Below are 22,747 nucleotides of genomic sequence, written 5' to 3' on the forward strand. Positions count from 1 at the left end.
GCATCAATGATCATGAGGAAGGTGAGGGATCAGCCCAGAACTACACGGCAGGACCTGGTCAATGACCTGAAGAGAGCTGGGACCACAGTCTCAAAGAAAACCATTAGTAACACACTACGCATGGATTAAAATCCTGCAGCGCACGCAAGGTCCCCCTGCTCAAGCCAGCGCATGTCCAGGCCCATCTGAAGTTTGCCAATGACCATCTGGATGATCCAGAGAAGGAATAGGATAAGGTCATGTGGTCTGATGAGCCAAAAATAGAGCTTTTTGGTCTAAACTTCACTCGCCGTGTTTGGAGGAAGAAGAAGGATGAGTACAACCCCAAGAACACCATCCCAAACGTGAAGCATGGAGGTGGAAACATCATTCTTTGGGGATGCTTTTCTGCAAAGGGGACTGCACCGTATTGAGGGGGGGGATGGATGGGGCCATGTATCGCGAGATCTTGGCCAACAGCCTCTCTCCCTTAGTAAGAGCATTGAAGATGGGTTGTGGCTGGGTGTTCCAGCATGACAACGACCCGAAACACACAGCCAGGGCGACTAAGGAGTGGCTCCGTAAGATGCATCTCAAGGTCCTGGAGTGGCCTAGCCAGTCTCCAGACCTGATCCCAATACAAAATATTTGGAGGGAGCTGAAAGTCTGTATTGCCCAGCGACAGCCCCGAAACCTGTATGGGGGAGTGGGCCAAAATCCCTGCTGCAGTGTGTGCAAACCTGGCCAAGAACTACAGGAAACATATGATCACGGTAATTGCAAACAAAGGTTTCTGTACCAAATATTAAGTTCTGCTTTTCTGATGTATCAAATACTTATGTCATGCAAATTAATTACAACAAAAACAAAATCATGTGATTTTCTGGATTTTTGTTTTAGATTCCATCTCACAGTTGAAGTGTACCTATGATAAAAATTACAGATCTCTACATGCTTTGTAAGTAGGAAAACCTGCAAAATCGGCAGTGTATGAAATACTTGTTCTCCCCACTGTACATACATAACTATTTTTGACCAGGGCCCATAGGTGCCATTTGGAATGTAGTCCAAAAAGAGAATCATTCGGTTAGAACCACTTCACATATCAAATTGTTTGGTTAAAATGAATTCCAGAGCAGCACGTCTCCATTTGGACAATACGATTTTCAACATTTCAATAGGGACTTGCGAACAAAGCAGTCACCTGTCCTATAATCTAGCATGTTAATGGCACACCCAACAACATGCAGTTAAATACATATTAAACCTTAACCCATTTAAAATAAGGCAGAGCGAATTGGATAGATGTTGGTGAGCTATAGACCACCGTAGTTTTTTTTATATATCCCGTTTTATTAAGTGATTCATTTTTAGACAAATGTGTTCTTCAGGTTGCCTCAGACAGTACCAGAAACTTCAAACTCGCTACTGAAATGAGAAAACGGTTATATTACAGCTTTTGCTTTTAAGAAGTTGAATATCTGTTTTTTTTTCTTAAGAATGAAAATATCAGTGAAAAAGGGTGAAGAAAAGATGCAAAACTGAATCACAAAACACCACAAGGGGAAAGTAAAGTACATGCAGGAAAAGGGAAAAGAGAGATAGGCAATACAAACGTAAACTTATAGGACCACGCCTTTACGCCCATAGCTTGGATTCTGGAACTTATTTATAGGGCTCTTGTATATAGGATTCTCTTGCTATGGTCGACAATGAGACAGACAGGGGTCAGAGAAAAGAAGAACAAGAAAGAGCATGAAAAGAAAGTAAGCAGTAAAAGATGACAGGATGGAGGGAGTAATGGTTGAGGGACAAAGAAAGCAGAAAAGGTTTACCAACTAGGGGTCTATCCATCATTCAGAATACAAACATATCCAACCCCAAAGGTTTAGCAATAGCCATGCTCTTTGAGAATGAGGTTGCGTCCCAAATAGCACCCTATTCCATTTATAGTGCACTACCACTACTTTTGACCAGTACCACTATTTTTGACCAGGGCCCACGGGGGTTCTCGTCAAAAGGTAGTGCACTATTTAGGTAATATGGAGCCATTTGGGACTCGACCAGAGGCTATATTCTCTCTCAGCTGTGCACTTTCTCAGCACACAAGTGCTCTGTCATTCTACTATAAACATTAAATACTGTTGCTATGACTGTCAGAGCACACTGAGCAGCTGGATTGAGCTTTATTCTGTTGGTGACCAAGCACAACCTCTCCCTCAGCTTCATTGCCTATTATGGGCATGAAGTACTGATGAGTGGACAGATAGTGGCAGCACTCCTAGCCAGCAAAATGCCCATGGAGGAAAGGCCACTCCCTCAACAGCGTGACAGAGCCAGGTTTCTGTGCTGCCATTGTTGGCACAAAACAGGAGATGTAGCTAAAGAGATAACCAACCGTTATATTTGTGCCTTGGCTTTCGCACAGATAACCAAGGCAATTAAGTGCATCTCTTGAGATAGGCGTAAAAGGAATGCTGGATGAATGAGCTCTGAAATCACAAGCAGTAAGCTATATATATATATATATATATATATATATAGTGCCTTGCGAAAGTATTCGGCCCCCTTGAACTTTGCGACCTTTTGCCACATTTCAGGCTTCAAACATAAAGATATAAAACTGTATTTTTTTGTGAAGAATCAACAACAAGTGGGACGCAATCATGAAGTGGAACGACATTTATTGGATATTTCAAACTTTTTGAACAAATCAAAAACTGAAAAATTGGGCGTGCAAAATTATTCAGCCCCCTTAAGTTAATACTTTGTAGCGCCACCTTTTGCTGCGATTACAGCTGTAAGTCGCTTGGGTTATGTCTCTATCAGTTTTGCACATCGAGAGACTGACATTTTTTCCCATTCCTCCTTGCAAAACAGCTCAAGCTCAGTGAGGTTGGATGGAGAGCATTTGTGAACAGCAGTTTTCAGTTCTTTCCACAGATTCTCGATTGGATTCAGGTCTGGACTTTGACTTGGCCATTCTAACACCTGGATATGTTTATTTTTTAACCATTCCATTGTAGATTTTGCTTTATGTTTTGGATCATTGTCTTGTTGGAAGACAAATCTCCGTCCCAGTCTCAGGTCTTTTGCAGACTCCATCAGGTTTTCTTCCAGAATGGTCCTGTATTTGGCTCCACCCATCTTCCCATCAATTGTAACCATCTTCCCTGTCCCTGCTGAAGAAAAGCATGCCCAAACCATGATGCTGCCACCACCATGTTTGACAGTGGGGATGGTGTGTTCAGCTGTGTTGCTTTTACGCCAAACATAACGTTTTGCATTGTTGCCAAAAAGTTCAATTTTGGTTTCATCTGACCAGAGCACCTTCTTCCACATGTTTGGTGTGTCTCCCAGGTGGCTTGTGGCAAACTTTAAACGACACTTTTTATGGATATCTTTAAGAAATGGCTTTCTTCTTGCCACTCTTCCATAAAGGCCAGATTTGTGCAATATACGACTGATTGTTGTCCTATGGACAGAGTCTCCCACCTCAGCTGTAGATCTCTGCAGTTCATCCAGAGTGATCATGGGCCTCTTGGCTGCATCTCTGATCAGTCTTCTCCTCGTATGAGCTCCTCGTATGAGCTGAAAGTTTAGAGGGACGGCCAGGTCTTGGTAGATTTGCAGTGGTCTGATACTCCTTCCATTTCAATATTATCGCTTGCACAGTGCTCCTTGGGATGTTTAAAGCTTGGGAAATCTTTTTGTATGCAAATCCGGCTTTAAACTTCTTCACAACAGTATCTCGGACCTGCCTGGTGTGTTCCTTGTTCTTCATGATGCTCTCTGCGCTTTTAACGGACCTCTGAGACTATCACAGTGCAGGTGCATTTATACAGAGACTTGATTACACACAGGTGGATTGTATCATTGTATCATCATTATCATCATTAGTCATCATTAGTCATTTAGGTCAACATTGGATCATTCAGAGATCCTCACTGAACTTCTGGAGAGAGTTTGCTGCGCTGAAAGTAAAGGGGCTGAATAATTTTGCACGCCCAATCTTTCAGTTTTTGATTTTTAAAAAAAGTTTGAAATATCCAGTAAATGTCGTTCCACTTCATGATTGTGTCCCACTTGTTGTTGATTCTTCACAAAAAAATACAGTTTTATATCTTTATGTTTGAAGCCTGACATGTGGCAAAAGGTCGCAAAGTTCAAGGGGGCCGAATACTTTCGCAAGGCACTGTATATTGTGTGTGTGTGTTAGTTAATTTAGGACAGAAATTAATCTCACATTTCAAGAGTAGACCAGGGGCAGTATGCATCTAGTGTCTCTGAATAGGAGTGCTGATCTAGAGTCAGACCCCCCTATCCATTCAATCTTATTCATTGTGATCTAAAGGCAAAACGGATCCTAGATCAGCACACCTACTCTGAGACACTTTATGAATGCAACCCCAGATATCTGAACAGTGAAAAGAAAGGAAATCACCGCTAATATAAAAGTTGATATTCTTATTTGAAAGCCAGCTGTGCTGGTGTGATCCAACAGGATGCCTTACCGTGTCCCATTTGGCGTTCATCTTCTCCTTCTCGAACTTGGCGAACTCTCTGCGGTCGTGGATGATCATGAGCAGCTTCCAGATGAGCAGTAGGGCCAGGCCAATGAGCACAATGCCCGCCACCACGCCAGCCACGATGGGGATGATGTCAGGGCCCGCTGGGCACTCTGGAGCACAGCAGGGAACACACATGGCAACATTATGCATTTACAGTTAATCATATACAATGGACTATGTACTTGTGTTTTGAAAGGCGTCCGCCAAATAAAATGTATAATTATAGGCCTACATTTTGGCTCTGTCCCAAATGGCACCCTATTCCCTTCGTAGTGCACCATGTCATTTTGTAGTACACTACTTTTGACCAGAGATTATAGGGATTAAAAGGTGTCATTAGGGATGCGGGCTGTAAAATGCCATACAGACATGAAGTCATTAGGGCAGGCTATTCCTAAATGGATGATCAAAGATATTTGCTTCTCAATGGTGCAGCACCAGCCATCCACTCACCCAGAGTCTCGACCACGTAGACCTCCCTCATTGTGTCGTTCCTGACGGCGTAGGTGTAGTAGAACCAGCAGTCGTTGGCGTCCCTCTCCTTACAGTGGGATAGGGGGTAGGATTGGTCGGCTGGCTGGGGCAGCTTGTCCCGATCCTTCACTCTGATCAGGTTGAAATAGCTGCAGTCCCTCTGACACGTGTCCTTCTTCTCTCCAGTCTCAAAGGCCCGGCACTGAACACACTCCCTTTTAGAGAGAGGACAATAACATGGTCAGGCTATAGCCATACAGATAGGTATTAAGATGAATAAAAACTGATTTATCATTGTCTTTTTTTTTTTTTACAATACAATTTTATTTCCCAGGTTATACAGTGCCTTCGGAAAGTATTCAGACTCCTTGACTTTTTCCACATTCTGTTAGGTTACAGCCTTACTCTAAAATGTATGGCCCTCAATCCACACACACACACACACACAGACACACAAAATGATAAAGAACATTTTTTTTAAAGAAATTTCTGCCGATTAATTTTAAAAAAAATGGTATCATATTACATAAGTATTCAGACCCTTTACTCAGTACTTTGCTAAATCACCTTTGGCAGCGATTATAGCTTAGTCTTCTTGGGTATGACACTACAAGCTTGGCACACCTGTATTTGAGGACTTTGTTCCATTCTGCTCTGCAGATCCTCTCAAGCTCTGTCAGGTTGGAAGGGGAGCATCGCTGCACCGATATTGTCAGGTCTCTCTGTTCGATCGGGTTCAAATCCGGGTTCTGGCTGGGCCACTCAAGGACATTTAGAGACTTGTCCCAAAGCCACTCCTGCGTTGTCTTGGCCGTGTGCTTAGGGTCGTTGACCTGTTTTGAAGGTGAACCTTCGCCCCAGTCTGAAGTCTTGAGCGCTCTGGAACAGGTTTTCATTAAGGACCTCTGTACATCTTTGCCTCCATCCTGACTGGTCTCCCAGTCCCTGCTGCTGAAAAACATCCCCACAGCATGATGCTGCCACCACCATGCTTCACCGTAGGGATGGTGCCAGGTTTCCTCCAGACGTGACGCTTGGCATTCAGGCCAAAGAGTTCAATCTTGGTTTCATTAGACCAGAGAACCTTCTTTCTCATGGTCAGTCTAGGTGCCTTTTGGCAAACTCGAAGCGGACTGTCATGTGCCTTTTACTGAGGAGTGACTTCCGTCTGGCCACTCTACCATAAAGGCCTGATTGGTGGAGTGCTGCAGAGATGGTTGTCCTTCTGGAACGTTCTCCCATCTCCAGAGGAACTCGGGTTCTTGGTCACCTCCCTGACCAAGGCCCTTCTCTCCCCGAGAGCCTTGGTGGTTCCAAACATCTTCCATTTAAGAATGATGGAGGCCACTGTGTTCTTGGGGATCTTCAATACTGCAGAAATGTTTTGGTACCCTTCCCCAGATCTGTGCATTGACACAATCCTGTCTCTACGGACAATTCCTTCGACTTCAAGGCTTGGTTTTTGTTCTGACATGCACTGTCAACGGTGGGACCTTATATAGACAGGTGTGTGCCTTTCCAAACCATGTCCAATCAATTTAATTTACCACAGGCAGACTCCAATGAAGTTGTAGAAACAACATTTCAAGTCTCCTAGCAAAGGGATTGAATGCTTATGTAAATAAGCTAAAAACCAGTTTTTGCTTTGTCATTATGGGGTATTGTGTGTAGATTGAGGAATTATTTTTATTTAATACATTTTAGAATAAGGCTGTAATGTTACAAAATGTGGAACAAGTCAATGGGTCTGAATCCTTCCAAAGGCACTGTACAAATCCACAACTCCCTGTCAGCATTGTGGGTGGGTAATAACAGAGATAAAGAGACGATGTTGTCTATGGTTAACACCCTGAACAGGGACTCACTTGTGCTCAGCGCAGACTCCGGGGCAGGTGGGGCAGATCTCACAGGTGGGGCCCTGGAACTTGGGGTTGGTGCATTTGCAGACGCCACACTCGCAGGTGCCCCGGCCATTACATATCTGCTTGTTGGCTGCCAGGCAGGTGGAGGTGTCCAGGGAACAGTCGCAGGCGCTGCCTGTGTAGTTGGCATCGCAGATACACACCCTGCACTCACAACGCCCATGTCCTAGTAGAGGGGAGGAGAAAATAAGAGATTGAATCTATGCTAGGCCTACACAACACAGCCATCCATTTTGAAGAATCATCCAATCAAACATCTTCTTTCAGTAGGTTAAGCCATGGCTGAGGAAAGAGGTGGAGAAAATGGACGATTCATGATATGCTGTACATTTTAAAAACTCGTTCTTTCAGTATTTTATTCTCTAGATGTTACAGTATGCAGCAGTGTTGAATGAATACAATAGGTCTACGAAAACTTGCATACAGTCAAACAAAGAGGGCCAGCCACAGGTCCTACCTCCACAGAGTTTGTTGTTGGAGCGGTCACAGTTGAAGTTGTCACAGTCGCAGAATTTCCCGCTGTACCGTTCCTCGGGGTTCTCTCTCTTCTTACACTCACAAGTTCCACACACACAGTCTCCGTTGTTGCTGCAGATGTCTGTACCGTTGTCCTTCCGACAGTTACCGTCCAGGTCGTCTGTCCTCACCTCGTCTGTGCTGCACTCACACAGTCTGCCGATACGTCCTTCGTTGCACCTGAGCCAAAGCAAGATCGTATTCATTAGTACACATGGAAGCAAAAAATGTCACTGCGGAAAACAAAAACAAGCATTTCTTATTGGATAAGTTAATGTAGTCCTTTTTGGTCCTTTTTCTACCGTTTGGATCCTAGTGAATTTGACCCGTATAGTTTCAGAAGAACATTATGGTAATGCACACCTGAAAATCAGAACCCAAATCAGTGTTTTATGTTGTGCCTACCTGCAGGCTCCACACTCAAAGGTCCCGTTGCCATTGTGGCAGATCTTGCTGAGAGGTTCTCCGCCTTTGGAACATTCACATTCGCAGATGAAGTTGAGGACGATCTCCACATCCTCATTGAAACCCAGCGGCTTGATCCTAATGGTCTCTGACTTGCCTTGAGATGGGCACTTCTGGGACTCGATGGTAATGTCAAAGGACACCTAGGAGATAGGATGATAGAAGGCATTAGTAAGCTCCTGGAGACTAGTCTTGAGAAAGACCTCTGAGCTGAAACGTTGAGTAACGGTCAAATATATTCCCTCTTGTTTTTCCAATAGTAACCTCCTAAAAATGTCTTGGATGGTTTACAAATGTTTCTAGATGTATTACATTGACAAATATAAATTCTCCATCGCTATTTCAATAGAGACCAGACCACCAAGGACAGGAAGCGCTCACTCACTTACCTCATCTCCAATGGAGATGTTAGAGCATTTTCTTCCGTTCTCTCCCGTACCAACCACGCCATTCTTGCAGATGGACTTGTATTTTATGGACACACCTTCAGGCACCTTGTTGTTCTCCAGAATGACTTCAGATGAAAGAGACTACCAAACACAAAGAATGTTAACCAAATGTGTCAATAGAAAAAACCTGGTAAAAAGTAGTACACTATTTGGGAGTAGGGTGCCATTTGGGACAGATCCCAGGTATTAATTTTCTGCACAGTAATTATTAGCTTCACATCAAAACAGCCTTTCCCATTCAAAGCTGGTGTCAAAGCGAGGGGGTTAAACTCACATTGTAAGAATCGATAATGAGCTTGATGACGTTGCTGGAGTTGGAGGACAGGGTTCCTACTGCTGACTTGGGGATGAGATTCTTCAGTTCCTTGTAAACCGGCTGGAATTCCTCAGTAACTGCAAAAATTGTCTGAATGTTGTTGTCGCTCAGTTTCTGGACCAAATGGGCAATGGAGGGATAGTCCTATTAATTGAAAAGAAATGCAAGATGAAAATGTCAAAACAAACATCAACGATCTATACCACGGAGACATCAGCCAGTCAAACAGCATGTTATACCATATATGATAACCTTATTGTCCGTTCACATGGAAATTCATTTTGTGAGGTGAGCACACAAAATAAGCACACTATAATGCAACAAATGCAATACAAAATGTCTGGAAGGTATAGAGTATATAGTATACAGAGAAACACATACGTAGTAATGGCTCATGGTGTACATGTTGTTTTCCAGGTGACACTTTCCATCGTTGGGCAGAACGATGCCGCCCAGTTTGCCGTCTCCAGCAAAGTGGAACCCAGCGTCAGTGGAGAACACCAGCAGACGAGTGACGTTCCTCCAGCCAATGGCATCCTGCAGGGGGATGGACAGAAACAAATTCAACCAATTAGAGCTCTCGAAAAATTAATTCTCCAAAATATATCAATTCTTTGTTGCAATGCTTTGCACTAGGGCTAAACCAATTTAGTCGACTAGTCGATTGTTTGGTTGATAAGCTGTTCTTTTAGTCAGGCAGTAGCAAAATGTTTATAAACAAATCATGGTGTATAAGACACCTGTCTGATGGACTGATCCATTGGTATTTGATTACGATCCCCAATAGCTGTTGCAAAAGCAGCAGCTACTCTTCCTGGAGTCCACACAAAACATGAAACATAATACAGAACATCATTAGACAAGAACAGCTCAAGGACAGAACTACATACATTTTTAAAAAGGCACACATAGCCTACATATCAATACATACACACACTATCTAGGTCAAATAGGGGAGAGGCGTTGTGCTGCGAGGTGTTGCTTTATCTGGTTTTTGAAACCAGGTTGGCTGTTTATTTGAGCAATATGAGATAGAAGTTCCATGCAATAATAATATAATATTGTACGTTTTCTTGAATTTGTTCTGGACTTGGAGACTATGAAAAGACCCCTGGTGGCTTGTCTGGTGGGATAAGTGTGTAAGTTGACTATGCAAACAATTTGGGATTTAACACATTGCATCACTTCTTATTTTTATAGGAAACGTTAGTCTCCTCAACTCTTAGCCAAGAGAGACTGGCATGCATAGTATTTATAAGCCCTCTGATTACAAATAAGAGCAAAACGTGAAGCTCTGTTCTGGGCCAGCTGCAGCTTAACTAGGTCTTTCCTTGCAGCACTGGACCACACGACTGGACAATAATCAAGATTAGACAAAACTAGAGACTGCAGAACTTGCTTTTTGGAGTGTGGTGGCCGTGGGGACGACACAGTCCATCGGTGTAAGACATTTGCTACTGAAATTGTATATGCTTATATTATGTAAAAACAATGGTGCAAAAATAATATTATTTTATAACAAATGCGCTTTGTCCCGCATTGGCTAGTGGTCGCTGTCCGCGGTTCTGAAACACAGTGCACTGTTAAATTGACGACTTTTCCTAGACCATGTTGCAATGTGCATAATAGCAAAGTTAACCAGCATATTGGTGTGGAGAACAATGCGGGGGAGACAGCAGCGAAGATAGGAGACGAAAACAGCCCTTGCCTTAATTGTCTAAGAAAATCGAGGAGAGGGAACCAATTAGGTCTATAAATCAATAGCCTAACTGTTTAATGTGCCTGGTTTTATAAATCGTCACATCTACAGAAATAAGACTGATCCTGATGCCTGTGTGATTAATAGCCTACTGATTCTGTGCGCACCAAGCCTCAGGCAACCACAACATGTCAGATAAAGTACACAAATTCAGCTGTTTTTAATATTTGTTATGCTGTAATAAAGGCTTTACACTTGTTTTCCATTAGACCAGCCTCTCTGGTATTATTTATCATTTATTTAGTGGTGTTTACACTGTTCTAAATGATTTGTATTTCTAGTAGTGACCTTCATTTTCCTTGATCTTCTTTCTGTTATTATTATTATTATTATTATTATTATTATTATAATAATCATCATTATTACAATAATAATAAATAATGTTGTTTTCATTGGTAGGCTTAGTATATTATCCTTGTATAACCACCATTGAGCTGTAGGCCTAAGAGCACATCCTGTCTAGTCTTACTTAGGCCTATATTTCAATACTTACGTAGGCTACTGTATCAATCAATAATGTATTAGTTCATGTTATCCCAGCATAGGAGTCATTCATGATTTGAATAATTAGAGTAAACAATAAATGGGCCTAAACCGTTCCATTTCGGGAATAGCATTCACGAATGAATGCGACTTTAGTCTTTGCTGTAATAAAGGCTATAAAAAAAAAATGACTCTCTGGTATGCTTATTTATTTAATGTTTACAGTCAGAAAATGTATATTGTAATCTAACAGCACCCGTTTGACACACATAAAATGCAGGCAGCGCTTGCGCCTCACGTTTTTCTTGATCTCCAGTATTTTCCACAACTAGTCAAATTTGTTCCACACATCTGACTTCCCCTTTACCTCCTGAGCAACCAGTAAACATTCCCCAGTTTCAGGGCCTCCCGGGTGGTGCAGTGGTTAAGGGCGCTGTACTGCAGCGCCAGCTGTGCCATCAGAGTCCCTGGGTTTGCGCCCAGGCTCTGTCGTAACCGGCCGCGACCGGGAGGTCTGTGGGGCGACGCACAATTGGCCTAGCGTCGTCCGGGTTAGGGAGGGCTTGGTCGGTAGGGATGTCCTTGTCTCATCGCGCACCAGCGACTCCTGTGGCGGGCCGGGCGCAGTGCGCGCTAACCAAGGTTGCCAGGTGCACGGTGTAGCCTCCGACACATTGGTGCGGCTGGCTTCCGGGTTGGAGGCGCGCTGTGTTAAGAAGCAGTGCGGCTGGTTGGGTTGTGTATCGGAGGACGCATGACATTCAGCCTTCGTCTCTCCCGAGCCCGTACGGGAGTTGTAGCGATGAGACAAGATAGTAGCTTGGATTGGATACAACGAAATTGGGGAGAAAAAGGGGTATAAAAAAAATAAAAATGTAAAAATAAAATTTCAAAAATATATAAACATTCCCCAGTTTCAAGTTTATTTGTCACGTCCTCTGCATCCATTTTGCTGTCACGGGTTACGGTGTTCAGATTTAGTAATAACCAATTTATTGATGATATGCTATAGGTCAGGCCCTATTGGTCACATGCATGTGATGCATACATGTGTCATGTGAAGAGAGCAAGAGTTGAGGGAATAGGGAATGTTTTAACTAAACAAATTGAGGGATTTCAGTAACAACATTTAAGTCAGAAATGGCTGCAATTATGTTGCAGCTTCAGCAACACGGGCAGTGTGAACACACTGTTGGTGTTCTGTGGTGGTCGCTACAGCAGGGAGGAGAGAGAAACAACGGGTGCTAGTCACAGTCACTCGCAGTTTTGTTTTAACACAGTCTGAGCCAGACCCAGCACAATCAAATCAATTGCGGTCGGACTCCTGCTAGTCATTTGTGTGTCTTAATTATTTAATCAAACAGTTCGCTTAAAGCATCAGACAAGCTCGGAGCCTATAGTTGATTTGATTAAAATGCATAGGATGTGTCTATATATGGAGAAATATATTTTCAACCAACCGATTGGTCGAATGAACAGACAACTTTTTATTTTTTGGGGTACAGACCTACTTTCCACTGGTTGGTATTATTTCAATCATTCACCATTCTAGCCGATTTGGAACATTCCTGTACTTCTGGGCTGGTATAAAGAGTCTTATATTAGAAGTGCTGATCTAGGATCAGGTCCACCCTGTCCATGTAATCTTATCTTGATCAGTCGTACTACTCTGCGCTTTATGAATGCAGGCCCTTAACGGAGACTAGCACACTTAGCCCAGGCCAGGTCACTCACCCCACAGACCGCCACCTGCATGATGGCATCAAAGCCTCCCTCAGGGGAGTCCAGGTTTCCAGAGATCTGCTGCTTGCTGACCAGGCTGTTGAACTGCTGCCCATTCTCGGTCAACTTGAGCACGTTCTTATAGCTGAAAGGGCTGGTGCAGTTCTCATTGCTCGTGCAGGGGTTCAACAGCCTGGCTGGGGTGGTGCTGATGTAGGGCATCACAGTCTTCTCCACAAATGAGCCGAAACCTGGTTAGGAAAACAGTCAAGGTTAAGAAAGAGCTGGCAGAGGAGGCAGAAATGGGTAGCATCTGGCTGTAGCTAAGGAGGAAGGACAGGAGTTGGGAAACCAAGATCTAACATCCAAAGACAGGCTAGCGGCAGGGGGAGGCAGGAGAGAAACATTGAGGAGTGGTGTCCCTCGGCTTATAACCCTGTAGCTGGTCTACAGACAGGCAGAGATGCCCAGCAACTAACTACCTATCTGTATAAAGAAGACCTTTCATAGTCGTTCAAAGAATTGTTTTACTTTGAACGTTTTAAAGTTGAATGTGTCTTACCAATCCTGAAGTCTGACGTGATCTCCTGCATCTCACGCATCAGGTCAGTCCCCAGGTTCTTGACGTTCTCCAAATCGTCTTTCATGGAGAAAGAGAGGTCCATCAAGTAGTAGAGGTCGATGGGGTAGTCCTCTGCCCGCTTGAACTTCAGCTTAAACGTCTGGGCCTCACCTGCATGGTGGAAATAGAATGGAACAGATTCAGAGAACATGATGACTTCATCATTCCGGATGATACAAACAGCAACATGATTCTGACTGACAATTTAGATATACCCATCAATGACTGCATGTTAATGGAAAGTTCAAGAAATATTTAATATCCTAGCAGGAGGCAGGGCCGGTATTCACAAAACCTCTTATTAGAGTAGGATTGCTGATCTAGGATCAGTTCCTCAATGTCCATCTAATCTTATTCATTATGACCTACAAGATAACTCCTGACCTGTACTGATATAGGATCAGATTTAAGTCTTTACCAGATCGGAGGTTGAGGCTGAGTTTCTGGGGCTGGATCTGAGTGATCTGGTCAGGCTTCAGCTTCTCGGCCACGTCCTTCTTGCGGTTGGTGACGGGCTTGTCCTTGTCGATGGAGATACTGCCCCGGGGGTTCTCGATCTTGGCCTTACTGCAGCCCTTCGTGATCAGGGACTTCAGCTCATCACAGCGAGCTGACTTAGACTCTCCCTGCTTCAGGAAGTCCTGCAGAGAAAGAAAACAAAACACGTCCTCATTAGCGATGACAAATAACCCAAACTTTATTTATCAACTTTTCACAATAGTTATCATAGATACAAAAATACACGGTATGCCTGTCAAGACTGGCCCTTGACTAGAAATGCCCTGGAGGTTTGGATTTTAATGAGTTCTGTCCTCTAGCCATTTAATGTTACCCTGTATGTGCAAGCTACCTGAACACTTTCTCTGCGTCCCTAATGGCACCCTATATAGTACACTACTTTTGACCATGGCCCATAGGACTCTGGACTAAAGTAGTGCCCTATGTAGGGAATAGAGCGAATTTGGGACACAGAAATAGGCCATTCTCCGTCGGGAACAGGCAAAGTTTAGATTGGATGCACATCATTTCACACAAGGTACTGCAGTGGTTTGCCAAAGACAATGTGCCAAGTCTGAATGAAAATAGTACTATGTCTGGCGTCATTCTTAAAAAGGGGATTTTTCTGAATCAAACCATCACACATAATTTTATAATGGGTATTATTGCTGAAGATGTCAGTTTTTGCTTCTGTTTCATCAGTGTTGAACGAGGTACCTGACATTTGGTGTTGCTCATTGAGATTGGTAAACAGGCCGACTGCACTAAGTTCTTCAGCAGCCTGCATTGTTGACCTTTGATAAAGAACAGGCATGCATCCCACATGGCACCCTATTCCCTATATAGTGCACTACACTTGACAAGGCCCCATAAGGCTCAGGTCAAAAGTAGTGCACTATGTAGGGAATAGGGTGCCATTTGGGACACAACCCCAGGCAGGCTCTGACAGGAAGCGTCAGGGTGAGTTATGTTCTGCAACGTGACTCACGACGGCTCTGCATTACAATACTCTGAGTTGCCTGCACCCCCCCCCCCCACCATTTCACAGCAAGCTCTTTAACTGGTATTGGAATGATATCCCTGCCATTGTTAACCTCTAAATACAAACACCGTTGAGGTAACTGCTTCTAGTTCGATAAGTCGAAACATTCTGCCCCTGTGAGCGTGTGCACTCAAACAACTATCAAAAGACACACTTACAGCGTCTGTACACCATCCACATTTCTCTGCCACCTGGATGCATTCCCCACATGATTGTGCATTCGCCTTGATGCAATCACTGCCCTCTGAAAGGAAGAAGCAATACTTTGTAAGAAACAGCCACAACTATTTGGCAGCATTCAGAAAGTTTGCGTCATAAACGGCACCCGATTCCCCGTCTAGTGCACTACTGTGGTCTACTATGGTCAAAAAGTAGTGCACTACATTGTATATAGGGTTCATTTGGGATGCAGAAATTTAAAGCTGCCCCTCTAGCTGGCTCAACATGCTATTTCACTTCTTCCAATATATTCCATTGAAAGCCAGGCAGCTGTAGACAATTTTTTGAATACACAACATCCTCCCATTAGGACAACTGGTCTCCTAAAACCATAATGCAATCCTAAAATTAACTGCCACACTATCATGATCTGAAGAATATGCATCAAAGAGCAACAAAGATAAGTCAATAGAGCAGACAAAACAGCAAGATGTAGAACATTGTGTGTCTTGTGTGTGTCTCAAATGACCTTACCTTGCTGTGCACTGCAGAAACATAGGATTCCTAATAATGTTGCTATAGAAAGTAGCTTCACATCCATCTGAAAGGAGACAAAAACAGACAGTGGATTAATTCAATCTACTGGACATGGATTGAATGAAGCACATATCATATTCTAAAAGCAAGAAGCCACAAAGGGCTGTAACGGAAAAGATATCGCGATATAGGTATAAAAAGACTCCCTGGTCTTAAAAACCTGCTGAATGTAAAACATTGTGTGCTACAGCTTGGAAAATAAATATATGAGTCTCTGGATGACAACATAATGTTTGTTTTCCTAAAGAAGTTAAATATGCTTCGTGTTTTGTTTCCTTGCCAAGATACTAAACAAGAATCGCGATACTGGCATCTTCCAAGCCGTACAAAAGGACCTCTTTATAAGTCGCAGTGTAGAATATGCATGTCAGTGGTTATGAAGCTGTGGTAAAGCATTTGGTGGAGGGTTTTAAGTGTGAGAACATCTAGAGACGTTTCCTGTATGTGACCAAATCTAACTTTTTGTTAGGCCTCTATCATGAGGGTGTTTTGAGAAGTGTGCAAAACATTTAGCACAACACGAACAAAGCAAGTTAATTTCATGTAGGGATCATGAAGGTAGTCAGGGATGGGAATATCTAGTCCGGTCATCTTCAGATAAGGACCTACACACCCCTAGAGATACACAGAGGACAGGAGTCAAAGTCCTTGCTTTAAATGTGTTCGTCAGCACTTGAAGGAAGACATTGTTCGAGCTGCTGCAGCTTAATCATTTTTAACATAAATAGGAAACTAATGCAGCACTCAGAACACTACCACCATTGTCACTGAACAGAAAACCCATCAAAAAACTATTTAGGAGAAGAAGAAAAAGTAATCAGCTGAATTCTGATGTCATTTTCGTGTCAAGACCTTGGAAACATGGTGGCCAACATTCATATTGGGCTAACCCCGATACAGAGAAGATCTGTAAGCATTGCACTGCCTACATTTCACAGTAAATATCTGCGTGCGCCATTCCTGAAAAGACTGCACACAAACAAAGAGATTTCTAAAATTGGTGCACGCCATACATACACGTTCCCCGTTGTAAATCAGACCGGTCCTGAAACTGTGCGAGTGTCAACGAGCATTAAAAAAATATTTTATGGTGACAGCAATGCCCTTATTTGCTGTATAATTTGGAAGTATTCGAATTAGGAAATAGCAATAACGAACTTGATCAAATGTCTTTGGAGGTGATGGCAGAAAGTTAAACATTTGCTATAAGCCTAGACAAAAAGTTTATGAAAGAACAACAATTGCAAATAGCTGTGGACCTGTAAACAGACCATTAATAGGGCCTAATGTTTAGCATTTACTTTTTCTCCAACCTATGCTGCGCTGCCTGCGAATTCTGAAACAATGTCTACTCACAGTGGTAGCCATGCACACTTCAATACTAAATATCTGTATGCTATATTAACCACACTTCTTTTCTGATGCATAGAGGTAAATACTTAAAATAGTGTATCTAATAGGGCCAAATAAATGAGAGATGTGCATGGTGATTTGTTGTAGACTATGACTACTTTGGGAATATGAACCCATCGTGGTTAGAAAAGGCGAAGAAGTTACTCTGCAATGGTTATGAAAATATTATGTGTAAAAATGCAATAGTCTACTCGATAAATTTGAAATGACAATATTCAGACTTAAGCTACAGAAGTAACCTACAACGGTCTGTTCCACGTCAATAAACTGCGCCCCGGATCGGATGGCATATGGCAAAATACATGAACTGGCTTATCTATTTAGTACTGTAAAGCGGATCCAATTATACAAGCGATGGGAAGAACGGTATCCTTGTTGTAGGCATATGCTACCTCGTGACTATGAAACCATCACAGAAAAAAGTGAGGAATTGATTACGCATGGATCATGGAAATTAAATAAATAGCCTAGGAAATAGAGGCCTATTCCTAATTATTTTAAAATGCAATTAAATAAATTCTCTACTCTCACTAATGGCAAATGATTGCATCTTATTATGAACCTGTTCATAGTTATGAATAAGCATGTCCATTTTATCTACTTGCAATGCAATTAGAGATGCACCAATATGGCAAGTTGGCCGATACCCAATATTTTCCTTGCCAAAAAACCCGATACCGCTATGTAAAAATCTTGCGGCCTCTTAACTATTTAACTGTACTAGAATGCTTAACACACATAGCGGTCTAAGGCGCTGCATCTCCGTGCAAGAGGCGTCACTACAGTCCCAGGTTCGAATCCAGGCTGTATCACATCCGGCCGTGATTGGGAGTCCAATTGGGCGGCGCACAATTTGCCCAGCGTCGTCCGGGCCGTCATTGTAAATAAGAATTTGTTCTTAACAGACTTGCCTAGGTAAATAAAGTTCACACACACACAAAAAAAGTTATTTTGTTGGCATTTACGCATGTCCCCATTACCAGTAAAACATAATCAAAACCTATTTCTTTCACTTACTTGCTGTGCTGTTTCGTTGTTGAGTCATTTCATTCTCAACAAGGATTTCTATGGAACGCCCTTTGGGTCGTTGCGTGTCAAATAACAACTTGACGTGTCAAATAATACAACATCTGTTTCAGTAGCTATAGTTAGCTAGCTAACTATATAGCTAGGTGTCATCTAAAAGGACCCTAATTTATAAGACAGTTCTTATTTGATTAATGGTGGTCGGACCCATCTATGTGAAGCTAGCCACAATAAGGATTAGCTACAATAGTGGACTTTGCGGGTTAGCCTTCAAAATAAAAGTATTGCATAATTCTACTATTTGTATTAATTTGCATCACTGTCAATTACATACTTTTACTTAGAAGGCAAACTGCAAATTCCACTATTGTGCCTAATCTTTATTGTGGCTAGCTTTGCAACACATAACTCGGTCCGGTCGGGCCTCACTAGCCAGATTAAGCTATCTTATTATGTTAGCTTTGGGCAACATGGTTAAGTAGCTGGCTAGCTATTTATTTTCATGAACTGAAGTTCAATTTCAATAGGCAAACAACAAGTGGCAACCTAGCTAATACTTACTCACAAGGATTCCTAAATCATTGCTAAGAATCATGAAAATGACTGCAGTTTCTACTGGCCATTTTTGTTTCAATCTGGTTGTATTGGTGCTAGCTAGGTACCAAGCTAAAGCTAGCTACCCCAGAAGTTTCAGCCGAACAAATTATGCTTTATTACCAACACGGTATTGTAAAAACATAGTTCGTGGCCGGTGTTTGCTTGTTTGCAGACTCTTTGTACAGCTTTGACAGTGCTACTGTATATTTTTTGACACGCAAAGACCCAAACGGCATTCCATAGTATGTATGTCGTGAAGCTAATAGCAGTGACACTATTACTGTGTTACTTCGGTAGGGCAACATCTGAAAAATAGCGCACTTGGTAGTGTGTACCGGCGCCCGACCAGTCAGCAAAAGTCAAGATCACCCACGACAGAGAACGGTTGATTGTTAAGGGCAATGAATTCCATCATCTTGCCTTTAATGGATTTCGCCTTTGAGTTGTCTCGCTGAAATTGTCTTACTCTTTCAAATGACTGCTCGACTTCTTGACTGCTCGATCCACACAGCAGACATTGTGGGCTAGGTTAGGAATGCTGTGTTGCACATCTAGAGAAACATTGTACGTGGCGTTATTACGTAATGTACCTACGTTATATAGGAATGCACGGTAGCTTTGACATCAGTTTTTAATGTCTGCGTTAAACTAGACATCGGCTGATACCGATGTTGGCATCATTAGCTAATATCGTCCAATTCCGATATATCGTGCATCCCTAAATGCAATACTTCAACCACTAGAAACTGTGCGTACGCATGGTCTCAAGTTTGTAGAAAGGTGAGCACATTTTCACGTCAAGTTCAGTTTTTATAAATGCCAACTTTGCATGAAAAACATGCGTGTACACACGGTTTATGAACGAGACCCCAGGATCCCAAATGGCACCCTATTCCCTATATAGTGCCCTACTTTTGATCAGGCCCCATAGGACTATAGTCAAAAGTATTGCACTATATAGCGAATAGGGTGGCATTTGGAACACATTGCTTGACAAGACCACTGCTTCCTAACACAGAGCAGAGAATAGAGAGGTGTGAGTCCTCTACTCCCATATATGGTCCGGCAGCTACATGCCTCCCCAAAGTCCTCCTCCTTCTCGCTCTCTCTCCCAGTGACACATTTCCTCTGACGGCCTGGAATCTGCCCAGTTCTTCTCACTTATGAAGTCAGCACCTCTCAAGTTCTCTCCCTCTCTCAGCCCGGTAAAAGACACAAAGAATGACGGAGAGAGTCCGCCTTGCCAACAATACTTGGTTAAAGAGAGTCAGAGAGCAGAAATAGCCTTATTGGGTATCTTATACTGTAGCATTACCCACTTCACAAATATCACTGAAATATCTCAAAAGTACACCCAGTACTGTATTTCTTTTCTTGACAAAATGATCAGCTTGGGCAGGATTTGAGGAAGTTTTGTCTCTGGAAAAGACTCCACATGTAGTTGTACACAAGCACACACAAACTACCTCAGGCATTTGCGTACGTGAACACAGCCTAGCCTACAGTGCCTTCAGAAAATATTCAGACCCCTCGACTTTTTCCACATGATTAAATTACAACCTTATTCTAAAATTGATTAAATCGTTTTCCCCCCTCAAATCTACACAAAATACCCCATAATGACAAAGCAAAAGCTATTTTTCGAAAATGTTGCTAATTTAAATGTAAAAATATATATAAAAAAACGGAACTATCATATTTACATACACTACTGTTCAAAAGTTTGGGGTCACTTAGAAATGTCCTCGTTTTGAAAGAAAGGCTATTTTGTTGTCCATTAAAATAACATCAAATTGATCAGAAATAGAGTGTAGACATTGTTAATGATGTAAATTACTATTGTAGCTGGAAAAGGCCCCTCTCCTCAGATTGCTCAGTTTGGCCTGGAGGCCAGCTCTAAAAAGAGTCTTGGTGGTTCCAAACGTATTCCATTTAAGAATGATGGAGACCATTGTTCTTGGGAACCTTCAATGATGCAGACATTTTTTCGTACCCTTCCCCAGATCTGTGCCTCGACACAATCCTGTCTCTGAGGTCTACGGACAATTCTTTCGACCTTATATAGACAGGTGTGCCTTTCCAAATCATATCCAATCAATTGTATTTACCATGGGTGGACTCCAATCAAGTTGTAGAAACATCAAGGATGATCAATGGAAACAGGGTGCCCCTGAGCTCAACTTCGAGTCTCATAGCAAAGGGACTGAATACTTATGTAAATAAGGTACGTTATTTATTTTTAAATCAATTTTAAAAAATGTCTAACAACCTGCTTTTGCTTTGTCATTATGGGGTATTGTGTGTAAATTGACGAGGATTTGTATTTATTTAATATATTTTAGAGGAAGGATACAATGTAAGAGGGGGGGGGGGGGGGGGTCAAGGTATATAAAAGTAACACGTCCTGTGGGGGTACTGGCCAGGCCATCTCCACCAAAGCGCTTCAGTGATAACCATATTTGTGAGTGAGAGGGTAAGAGAGAGAAAGTCTTTGTTTCCAGCTCAGGGTATCATCCTCTACAAAGCACCAAATTGCAGGGGGTTGACTGATCTAGGAGACATCCCAAATGGCACCCTATTCCCTATATAGGGCACTACTTTTGGCCAGGGCCAATGTTTCAAAACTATTACTTTTTCTCTCAGCTCCTTGGAGAAATTTGTAGAATTGCAGGAAATTGGCTTAAAAAAATGTAAAAAAATAATCGACCTACACCACCAAGATGGGGCCACTAAAATCCAGCCGTGCACATGGGCTGACCGCACCCTTCACAATGCCCCCTGCCACACTGAGCACCTAAGCCCCCTTTTTATCCAGAAAGAACATTGGTAGCCTAGGCTAAAGGCATCAGCATTCGTCAGTTTGGCCGGCACATAGCCAAACTCTGCTAGGGTGAACCGAACGAGCGTGCTTGCATACTCCCTTAAAAAGATCTTCACTTGAAAAAACAAGAAGCGGCAATAGTACTGTTTTTCCCATTGTGAGACGCCGTAGCCACTATAAACTTCCTCAAAATAGTCAGAATTAATACAAGAAATCTGTCATTAATTTTGACGTTTTTGCAGAAGAGATCTTAGTCATGCAATTTTACATCTAACTAAGATGTTTGGTGAAGTATTTTTCAATTAAAAAATGTGCTTGAAAATGAGTCATCTCTGGTTGAATGACAAAGATTGTTGAAGAATCCCTACTGTTGACCAATTACAGACAAAGGAGCGTAGACTTCGGCTACCGACTTCAGCTTGCCTCCATGTGTGCCCGGACAGCCAGGATTAAAAAAAAAACAATGTGCAAAAAGAACACAAGTCACAAAATGTCATAATATATGCACAAACTCTTCTGAACTCGTTCGGCTTGGAAGCATGTGGACGCTATATGGAAGAACTGGTACTGTGAAACCTGACAAACACAGCTAAGAGAGACAATGCTGCCAATTGAGCAACATTTTCCGGCATTTTGTGTGTCTAAACTAGAGGTCGACCGATTAATCGGAATGGCCGATTAATTAGGGCCAATTTCACGTTTTCATAAAAATCGGAAATCGGTATTTTTGGGCGCCGATTTGTTTTATTTTTAATACCTTTATTTAACTAGGCAAGTAAGTTAAGAACACATTCTTATTTTCAATGACGGCCTAGGAACGATGGGTTAACTGCCTTGTTCAGGGGCAGAACGACAGATTTTCACCTTGTCAGCTCAGGGGATTCAATCTTGCAATCTTACAGTTAACTAGTCCAAAGCAATAACGACCTGCCATTATTGCACGGTCGTTGCACTCCACAAGGAGACTGCCTGTTACGCGAATGCAGTAAGCCAAGGTAAGTTGCTAGCTAGCATTAAACTTATCTTATAAAAAACAATCAATCATAATCACTAGTTAACTACACATCGTTGATGATATTACTAGATATTATCTAGCGTGTCCTGCTAGAGGTGTAGTTAGCTTTCTTACATAGACGTAACGTGTCCCGTTAGCTTTCTTACATAGCACATATTGCACTTTTACTTTCTTCTCCAACACTTTGTTTTTGCATTATTTAAATCAAATTGAACATGTTTCATTATTTACTTGAGGCTAAATTGATTTTAATGATGTATTATATTAAGTTAAAAATAAGTGTTCATTCAGTATTGTTGTA

General features: G+C 42.3%; 1 protein-coding gene across 2 annotated transcripts in view; it reads right to left on the reverse strand.

The window, feature by feature from the left end:
* The window catches only part of LOC139386496 (integrin beta-1-like), a 32,409-nt gene that overhangs the window by 1,787 nt on the left and 7,875 nt on the right, over window positions 1–22,747 (reverse strand). Inside the window, exons 2-15 of one of the 2 annotated variants that reach the window (XM_071132065.1) lie at window positions 15,512–15,578; window positions 14,977–15,062; window positions 13,697–13,919; window positions 13,219–13,389; window positions 12,669–12,907; window positions 9,074–9,229; window positions 8,651–8,836; window positions 8,317–8,457; window positions 7,868–8,070; window positions 7,404–7,642; window positions 6,890–7,112; window positions 5,004–5,239; window positions 4,494–4,660; window positions 1,596–1,679 (exon numbers count right to left, since the gene is read on the reverse strand). In XM_071132065.1, coding sequence (XP_070988166.1) covers window positions 1,602–1,679; window positions 4,494–4,660; window positions 5,004–5,239; window positions 6,890–7,112; window positions 7,404–7,642; window positions 7,868–8,070; window positions 8,317–8,457; window positions 8,651–8,836; window positions 9,074–9,229; window positions 12,669–12,907; window positions 13,219–13,389; window positions 13,697–13,919; window positions 14,977–15,062; window positions 15,512–15,578 — 2,415 coding nt within the window. In that variant the 3' untranslated portion in view covers window positions 1,596–1,601. The remainder of the gene's footprint in view (window positions 1–1,595; window positions 1,680–4,493; window positions 4,661–5,003; window positions 5,240–6,889; window positions 7,113–7,403; window positions 7,643–7,867; window positions 8,071–8,316; window positions 8,458–8,650; window positions 8,837–9,073; window positions 9,230–12,668; window positions 12,908–13,218; window positions 13,390–13,696; window positions 13,920–14,976; window positions 15,063–15,511; window positions 15,579–22,747) is intronic. The other variant, XM_071132066.1, reaches the window with a different exon arrangement.

This window comes from Oncorhynchus clarkii, chromosome 28 (assembly GCF_045791955.1).
Source record: "Oncorhynchus clarkii lewisi isolate Uvic-CL-2024 chromosome 28, UVic_Ocla_1.0, whole genome shotgun sequence".
NCBI lineage: Eukaryota > Metazoa > Chordata > Actinopteri > Salmoniformes > Salmonidae > Oncorhynchus > Oncorhynchus clarkii.